General features: G+C 40.3%; 1 protein-coding gene across 1 annotated transcript; it reads right to left on the bottom strand.

Annotated features, from left to right (window-relative positions):
* Nucleotides 1-1,620: 1,620 nt before the first annotated feature.
* kdelr2b (KDEL endoplasmic reticulum protein retention receptor 2b) lies at nucleotides 1,621-7,757 on the bottom strand. Its single transcript, XM_033612301.2, has 5 exons — nucleotides 7,528-7,757; nucleotides 5,562-5,662; nucleotides 5,179-5,337; nucleotides 3,022-3,274; nucleotides 1,621-2,845 (listed from the first exon to the last, which is right to left on the bottom strand). Exons 1-5 carry the CDS (start codon nucleotides 7,616-7,618, stop codon nucleotides 2,811-2,813), a joined length of 639 nt encoding a protein of 212 aa, XP_033468192.1. The 5' UTR covers nucleotides 7,619-7,757; the 3' UTR covers nucleotides 1,621-2,810.
* Between the last annotated feature and the right edge of the window lie 1,357 nt (nucleotides 7,758-9,114).

Raw genomic sequence — 9,114 nt, 5'->3', positions numbered from 1 at the left:
CAATAATTTCACATAGGATATATATTTTCCATACAATGTATTCATATAATTATTTATTTTATAATGTTTTATTTTTTTGATATTAATATTTAGGGTTCCATACATGGCCTCTTGTATTGAGAGAAATTAGTCTCAAACCTAATGACAAATGCATGATCCACAAATGAAAGAGATAAAGATTTACCAATATGGATAATTTCACAGTCGCATTCTGTAGACATCTGTGAAAGTTTGTTGCATTTATTAAGAGATTATTGAATCTGCGTGCACAGATCACCTAATGTTTAGATCAGGTTCCATTTGTTTGAGGAGTTTTGAGACTCTTTACTGCCTCCGTGAACAGATTATCTCCATACACTCAGCCAGTCAATGTGGAAGCTGTAATGTCAATTTCAAAATTGCACTTATATAGTCTTTTTTATGAACTCAAACATAGCTTAAAATGAATTAATAAAATTGTTCAAGATTGCATTTTTACAGCTGTCACAATTTTCTTAAAAGGAACTTCACTGATTTTACACATGAACATGTGTTTACAGGTGTTAGGGAGAACTACTGCATATGTGAAGAAGTATAAAGCCTTAAGTGTCTCCAAAGGCAGCTATGTGAAGATTGATGTAGTGATGTCACTTGAGTCAGCATCGGTCAGGTCTGAAGACTGTAAATTTAAAGGTGTCATAGAACTGCTTTGAGCTGGTTGTATTGCCACTGTAAATAAGAGTTCATATTATGTTACACATGTCACATCTTCTACATATAAAGTACATCCTTAAAGACTGACTGTGAACACCTCTTCTACTGAGGTATACTGCAGAATGCAGCTATACAGCAGCTGCCATTTCTTCTGTTTCTTTTTGGGTCCATTAAGAAAAGTGTATATCCAGTCGATAGTTTATGTATGTAATCTGGCAACACTTGCATATGCAAGTGCATACATAATTCATATTGTACTGTGTACAAAAGTTCTATAAAACTGTGGTTCTCTCTCTCTCTTTTTTATGTGTGTGTGTCAAAGACCCATAAATTGATACACCCCCATTTGATAAAATTTTGCCTCAGGGACCTCCATGTGAAATGATTCTATAAATGTCAACTACAGTTATGGAAATAATCATGGAGGAAGTGAAACCTATGATCAGAATAGTCACTCTTATGGCTGTTAGAGTGCTTTTCATTTTGCCACTGTGTCTCCTCTTCCTTCACTCGCATCTTTTCATGTCCTGGCTCCTCCTGAGTGAGGATGTTAGAGATGTGAGGAAGAGACATGTAGGATAGACCTGTTTCCTCACTCCAAGCAAGGAAACAGATCTATCCTAACAGCTTAAATACACCTCCTTGGGTAGTATTCAAGGGATTGGAAGATCCTCCATGATCTTCTCCATAAGACTACATTAACTGCTACTAGATTATCACAATCAAAACTCACAGAGTTGTAGCTGGTCAAGTTGAACTGTGGGTAATGTAGGCAACAGATTTTAACAACAAAGAATGTGGCTCTGATGCAGCGATTTGGACCTTTTTTTTCAATTCTCCATCAAGAGTCCAGCAATGTCAAAGGGCTGCAGTATTATATTTCTGGACTATTTTAAAATCATTGTAACCAAAGCATTGAGACAAAGGTTTCCCATAAATTCTTTATTTGTGGTGGCAACATCATGCAAAAGCTCTGGGAAGAAACTAAGAGGAAACTTGGAATGATGCATAAAACCTAAAATGTAAGCAGATATGTCTCGAGAACTATGCAAGAATCAGTGTAACAGTGTTCGTAGGACTGTGCTCCTCTCTGACAGAGAGACTTAATTCTACTGCACAACTACAAACCGTTTATTGGAAACCCAGGAGAAGGTAAAACATAAATACATCTGCACCTAAGAGAAAAATTGAACACTTCACTTCTGTTGTGATAATTCACATATAGCACAGTGAATTCACTCATCTCGAACATTTAACGGAGCCATCTGAAATGATGGGCTGGGCAATGATGTATACTTACAGGCGATGAGGGGGTATTCAAATTAAGAAAGTCATTTACAGTGATGCGAGACCATTGGCATCCTGTTTCAACCCTTTACTTTCATTCACACAAAAGCAACTCATACCAATTTCGAAGGCATTCAAACAAAAAAAATGTTTGAAAAGAGAATGTTAAATTATGGCATCTACATTCAATTAATATTCTAACAAGGGCATGGGGGACTAAAATAGATCGTCTTTATACATGGGAATGCATAGTGGTCAGAAATAGAAGAGCAGAACATGAATAATTTGACCACCAAAGTTCTGAGGATTCAACAAATTCCTCCCAAAATTGATTCAGGAAAAACAAAGCACATTTATTTCGATTGCAAATACTATTACAAACGCTTGAGTCAATAACATCCCACCACAAGAAGTCCGCTTCAATATCATACAGTGCCAAATCATAGGCAATTTTACATCTTCAGCTCTTATTCACCAATGTGTCAAATCTTCATAGCACACATTTTGCTGTAGAAAACTTTTCTCTCATTTTTTTTCTTCTTCCTTTATACAGAGTAATAAAAAAAGTTAAGGCAAGATGCATCAAACAGAAATCCGAAGGCCATGGACCAGCCTCTGCAGGTGTTCTGATTCCACCGATTTGGGATCAGAAGAAGGTGCAGTCAGCAGCTCCCATTCGCTCTCTGTCTCAGGCATCTTACACTGGCGGGAGGGGAAGAGGAGGAAGCGGTGGTGGAGGGTGGGGTGGGGGCTGTCAGAGGTGTCCGCTACCAATCCTCCTCCCCTCCGATGCCCCTCTATGAGTCTGCCAATACGCTCCTCTTTGGCACTTAAGCTGGCAGACTCAGCTTCTTTCCTTTCAGTACTGAAACGAGACAGGAAGGAGTTTTGTTAACACAGTGACAGATGGACAGCATGCATAACAGCAAGAAAACAGAATGATGGAACCGCAGGTTGTCATCAACTTTATTTATTGTTTCATCACCCACTACCACAACAAAAAGCCTTTATGAAATGAAACACCAATGCAGCAACACTCACCTTTTGTTACATACAAATAGAAGAAGTCGCAGTAGAGGATAGTCTGCACCACCCCAGCCACGATGGCAATCATGTCAAAGAAACCCTCAAAGTAGAACCTCCATATCCAGTTGATGAGGTAGAGGGCTCTGTAGAGTCCCAGGAAGAACAGGTAGTGGGTGGTGATGGTCTCAGCCTCACCAGTCTTGCTGATCATGAAGAGCTGTGGCAGGATGGCCACCGACTCCAAGTAGATGGAGAATGTCCACAGAATCTGGGCAAAATGAAAAGAGAGTGTGTGTTGTTTGGGAAATAATGGGTGGCTGTCTGAGAAGGGAAAAGAGCACCGTTGCGTATTGACTGAATTCAAATACATTTGCATAAAGATGTTTATCATTCCCAACTGCACGATATGCCTGTGTGAAACAATCCTGCTGGAGCACTGCACTAACAAACTAGCTTTACTGTGTAAAGCTTCAGGCCTATAGTCGGTACACCAATGGTATCTTTTTGTGTGCATCATGTATTTCAATTAGGACATGCAATGCCCAGTGCAAATAAAGTTAAGAGACAGAGAGTGTAGTCAGTGTGTTGCATTAGCCTGGCATGCACAATCATTTTTCGGAAAGTGTTGTCACTTAGGGTTGCACAGCATAAGATTTTCACAATATGATAACGATCTCAAAAAATATCAGTTTCACAATATATACAGTATTACTATTATTATATACTGTATTATTATTACCATTATTATTATCAGTTACAATGACCTTTGAAAAAAAAACAAAGTTTTTTTGGTTAAACAAATGCTTGATTATAACTGAAACTTTAAACTATTTCATTTAATTGGAGTCTGTGTAAAACATCTGACAGGTAGCTGCGGAGGAAAGGAGATATGCACACATGAGTGAGAATGTTTGTGGTTAACACGAGCTTAAAATATATTCAAGCTTTGTTCTACAACATAAAATACATAAGTAAATACCCCACTTGTCGATTTTGAAGCCTTTACAGTCTTAAAAAAGGTGGTTGCGAACAAGTGGCTAAATGAGACTGCAGAACATCATCAGGCTTTTACAGCAACTACAACTTCATTCCTGCAGCACTCCATATTTTGGTGATTTCAAGATTGATTTAGGATTGGGCAGTACTATGGTATAACAGAGTATTTAGAAATCCTGAAGGTATGATTTTCAATACCGTCATAAAAAACATCACCCCTCTCTTTCTATTAAACTAATACGGAGATGCTGTATTGAGGTGATATAGTGCACAGCATACGCCACCAGAGGTCAGTCTCTACTAGTGGAACAGGCAGCTGCACTGAGAAGGATGGCAACTGCGAGTGGTTGGGATAACATTACAGGACTAGTAAAAAGCCAGCGAGTAACAGAGAGAGAGAGAGACAACGGGGAAAAACAGTGTGTAGAACCAACATATTTTCACATCTAACTCAGTGAATTAAGAGTTTATTTCAATTCAAATGGGAGGTGATTAATAGAACTGTGGATTAAGTAATCAAGATGGTTTTGTTTTTTTATTTTGTTTCTGTTGAGTTCAAATTAAATTTGTTCTAGAATGAATTAAAGGGATACTTTGACTATTTTCAACCAGGTCTGTGTGACCGTATGTGGGGCGTGTGTGCAGATGAAAGGTGTCAGGGCGCCCCCTGTGCAGCCAGCTTCTCGAGCTCCCTGCGCGTCCAGCCAAAATCCACCGGATAATGTGAAACATATCACCGATGACCTGAAATGAACTGTTTCTAGTAATCCAGCTGATTTTTGCTCACGGCATAGGCGGGGAGTCAAACACTCTTCATCTGCACACACTCCCCACACTGTGGTGACTCAGACGTGGTTGAAAATCAGCATAGTATCCCTTTAACAAGGCAATGAAGTTAGTGTTGAGTAAAAGAGAAACTCCTGAATTCGGAGGGTATGGTCAAGGTAGACAGACTGACGTGTAAACAAACAAAAGGAAAGAAGTTAAAGTGAATCTCGACTTTATTGGATAATAATGTCATATAAATCTGTTATGACTGGAGTCTCTATTTACAATGACCACCAGAGATTGACCTGTCTGTTGAGCTGTCTGGTTAAATAACATTCAGAAACATCTCTGCTGTATGAAAGTGGTATCGGGGTGTGTGTGTGTGTGTGTGTAGGCAGTATTTCTGACCTCCAGGGGAGAGAAGTCATGGTTAACCAGGAAAGCCAATCCACCAACAGGTACAACCAGGAACTCCACTCTGAATGTGTCGTGGTTCCCATCATAAGTTGCCTTGAACTTCATGTAGATCAGGTACACAGTGGCATACGCACACCCGATGTAGATTATCTGAAAAACACAGACAAAACATGAAAGACACGTATTTTCTTATTCCACTGTGTACGGAATGTCATTAATACAGTCAAGCAGCAACGTCACATTACATCTTGCTATGCACCGTCATCCTTTAGCAAACAGGTGTGTCGGCTTGGGGTGCTAGTTTAGCCTGAACACTGCGTGTTTAGTCAGTGCTACAAGATATGACAATGAGGAGCAATGTGTGAGTGTTTCACCTTCATGGTGGTGTTGTAGAGAGAGATGAAGGAGGTGAGCAGGTCCAAGTAGCGAGTGGTAAACACCAAGGCAAACAGGACCTGACTCTTTCCGGAAATGCCTGTGAGGAGACAGCAGAGGGCATTCAGACAGTTTAACATCCCAGACATAGGTTTATATCGAGCTTCTTGGCATTTAAATGGATAGTTCTGTCATACTGTCATCTAGAGGACAATCTCTCCATCCAGACAGCTTTGATGCCTCTTTCTTATGTTTTAAGGTATCAGCTATAGCTCACTCTGGTACAACACAAAATTACATTTGGTTTGCTGTTCTTAAACTTTACCACAAACTCAACACACTGCCCCACATCTCTGGTACTCTCTAACCAACATATGCCTGCTCACTTTATCTCCCAACACAACTTTCTATTGATTCACAATCCAATATTCACTTCCTATATTATATAGATTCTTTGCATCTATATAATAAAGGATCTATATGATTTTTGCTGAAATCACAAAGTCTGCCATGATGCAATTCAAGAGCCTGCGATCAATAAAGGCGTACCTCAAAGATGACGATATGAATCGATATTTTCACTTTGCACCTTTTTTTTTTTAACCCCAATTTCGCTTGCTTCAGAAAAAAAAAACCATGACATTGTACACTGGTACACCAGCAGCATAAGCAGTCACTAACTTAGCTTTAGTTGCATTTGCAAACATTCCAAGTGCACAGATTGACTTAACTATTTGGTGTCTTTAGAAGGGTGATGGGGCTCAGGAAGCTTTTACTATTTTTCATACAAAGTTCATACATACATAGTTTATTCAGCCAGTCTTAATTTAGTTATGGCACTAATTACTTAATACATTTTTTTTTAATGCAAAAAATTTCAGGCTTTTTGAGAGCCCTCTCCCACTGGGGGCTTAGGCGATCAGTCCCACTTTTCCCCTCACAATGATACCCCTGGTCTCCACAGTCTTCATCCGCACCTACACTTGTAGCAAGCCTCTCTGTTTATTTGGTGTGTTGGCAAATGACAACATGTTCCCCTCAGTTACACCCACTGTCACACTAGGAAGGGGGCGTCATCAGCGATCACTACACTAACAATAGCTAAACATAGTAGTGCTACCAGTTATAATACATATATACAGCATTAGATGGTTTGATTCTGGTGCTGACACGCAAGTCTGATATGCAGCTGTTCAGAACAGTAGGGTTTCAACAAGATTGAGTCGTATGAAGACATTTAATCTCAAGCAAACAGCAGTAATGACACAACTCAGATGACTGTGTAGCGGAGATACAGTCCTAACCTTTGATCGCATGAAAACACAGCTAAGTTTCGTCATGATAACACAACATGCAGCTATTAACTATTCTTGCAACCCTACTGAGCAAAAGCATGTACCCAGTCACTGATTTTGCATCTCCAGTTGTCAGCTAGTGAGCACTCAGTGCTGCCACGTCAGAGAGATCACACTGGGCTAAGTTAACGTATGGGAATTACAGGGGGCCGGCGTGAAACGTGAAGCTAGCACAGGTTTCCCCAACAGTTGAAAGGACGAGGCCCAAAATGCCAAACTGACAAATGCTGTGGCCCTCTGGTCCCCTGGTCCCTAATGTTACCTGACGTTACTGCGGGGCCCGTTGCACTGTCGAGGTTAGCTAGCAACAAAGCCGCCGCTAGCTGGACTTTACAGGTGCTTCCTCCCGATATGAGCAATAATTAAGTTTTACGTCGCACCTCGTCATGTTTGAAAGAGTGGCAGTCTCAGAAATGACTAGCTAACGACAGTGTTACTAGCCAGCTAGCTAACGTTAGCCGAGAACTCGCTAATGAGCTTCAACTATAGGAGAAGTTTCACAGTAGAGACATTTTACCATCTAGTTAAATTGTACATTTACACAACTGCACACATTATATGCAAACCATGGGTTCAAGCAAACTGTGAGTAAAGATATGTGACTACTCACCGGCACAGGACCTGGTTTTCCATATTTTTAGCAGCAGGATGATGATGGCTGCTAGGTGGGAGAGATCGCCGGTTAGCCTAAAAATGTTCATGTTTGCAGGAGCTCCAGTGGACGTAAAGCAAATTAAGTCTCTATAAAGAGCTCAGTTCGTCTGCGTTAAAGATTAATTGATACCCTGACAGTGTTGAGTGACACCGTGACACTAGAATAGACTGAATCTGGCTTCAGAAGATGGGAAAATGGCGAGCAGAGCGCGACGTGGCTTGGGGACGTGGCCAAGACAACAGTACCCAATGCAAGACGGGAAACCTTCGTGCGCTCAGCCAATCAGAAGACAGGGATGCCTGATTAGTATAATTTATGCGCTATGAATGCTGCCTCCAAGCTCCGTGGAAAATACTGTAAATCCGAGTTTCCTCTGTTAGTTCCTAGGTTGCCATTTACAGGGAAATGCACCAGGAAATTCATCTCGGCTATGTGGAGAGAACACTCGACGTTACATGAACTGTCACATTTTAATTTAAACTAAAAGAGAACTGCTGTTTTATCAGAGAAGTGTCAATGTGTTATAGCAGGAAACCACTAATGTACTTCCACCTTTCTGGTTTGTGGCTGATTTCGCAAGTGTGAATTTGTTGGGCTGAGCTCGGGGTTGAAATATTTTTTTTTGTACACCTGCCACTGTGGCTGGTGGAAGCCAAAATTCACCAGTCACTCAAGAGTATCGTTGTTTGTTTGTTTGTTTGTTTGGTGAGGCTGGTGAGTGGAGTAGATTCAGCAGCCACCTGCATATTATTCCAACAACCCTGGCTGAGCTCTACAAAACCTTATTTAGCCACTGAGCTCAGTGTTCAGGTGAAACTCTCTACTCCTGTACAAAAGTTAAAGGTCCAATGTATAGGATTTAGGGGGGTATATCAGCAGAAACTGAATATATTATTGATAACTTCGCTTTTGTTAGTGTATAATCACTTGAAACAAAGAATCATTGTGCTTTTGTTACCATAGAATGAGGAGTTTATATCTACATATAGAGCGGGTCCTTTTCCACGGAGTCTGCCATGTTGTTTCTACAATGCAAGCTCCAGATAAGACCATCTGCGTTCAAGCATTGGTCACCATAGTTCTCTGATACGCTTCACACACAGGACAAGTTTCAGTTGGCTGCAATTTGCAACATCACCACTAGAGTCAAGATAAACGGTGTGTTCCAATACCCATACTCCCATACTACTTCGTATATGAGAAAAATATTTAGTGTGTTCTGATATGCAGTATGTCAAATGCAGTATGCCAAAAATACAAGTATGTCTTACTACACCTGGTCACATTTTGCAGTATGCAAGCCAGCATGCTTTTCTGACTATTCTGAGCCACAATCCTCTGCATAGTGGAAGATTGTTCACAGTGACTGAACTGCAAACATATGACAGCTTGACAGCTCACTGACAGCTGTCAAAAGCCACAATGACAGTGCATTCAAGTGCCTGATGACCAGCTGAATAGTAATAATAGGAATATGAATTGTTTAAATGAACAAAATAATCATAAAGATTACCAACAATAAAATTATATACCTTTGAAAAT

Source organism: Epinephelus lanceolatus, chromosome 21 (genome assembly GCF_041903045.1).
Source record: "Epinephelus lanceolatus isolate andai-2023 chromosome 21, ASM4190304v1, whole genome shotgun sequence".
NCBI lineage: Eukaryota > Metazoa > Chordata > Actinopteri > Perciformes > Serranidae > Epinephelus > Epinephelus lanceolatus.
Note: the sequence above shows the minus strand (reverse complement) of the source record. Positions and strands in the feature narration are given on the sequence as shown.

Coding starts and splice junctions, on each gene's coding strand:
- kdelr2b (XM_033612301.2), bottom strand. CDS start 7,618: ATGAACATTTTTAGGCTAACCGGCGATCTCTCCCACCTAGCAGCCATC. Junction 5,338..5,561: donor TCTACAACACCACCATGAAG/GTGAAACACTCA, acceptor TGTGTTTTTCAG/ATAATCTACATCGGGTGTGC. Junction 3,275..5,178: donor ATGACTTCTCTCCCCTGGAG/GTCAGAAATACT, acceptor CATTTTGCCCAG/ATTCTGTGGACATTCTCCAT.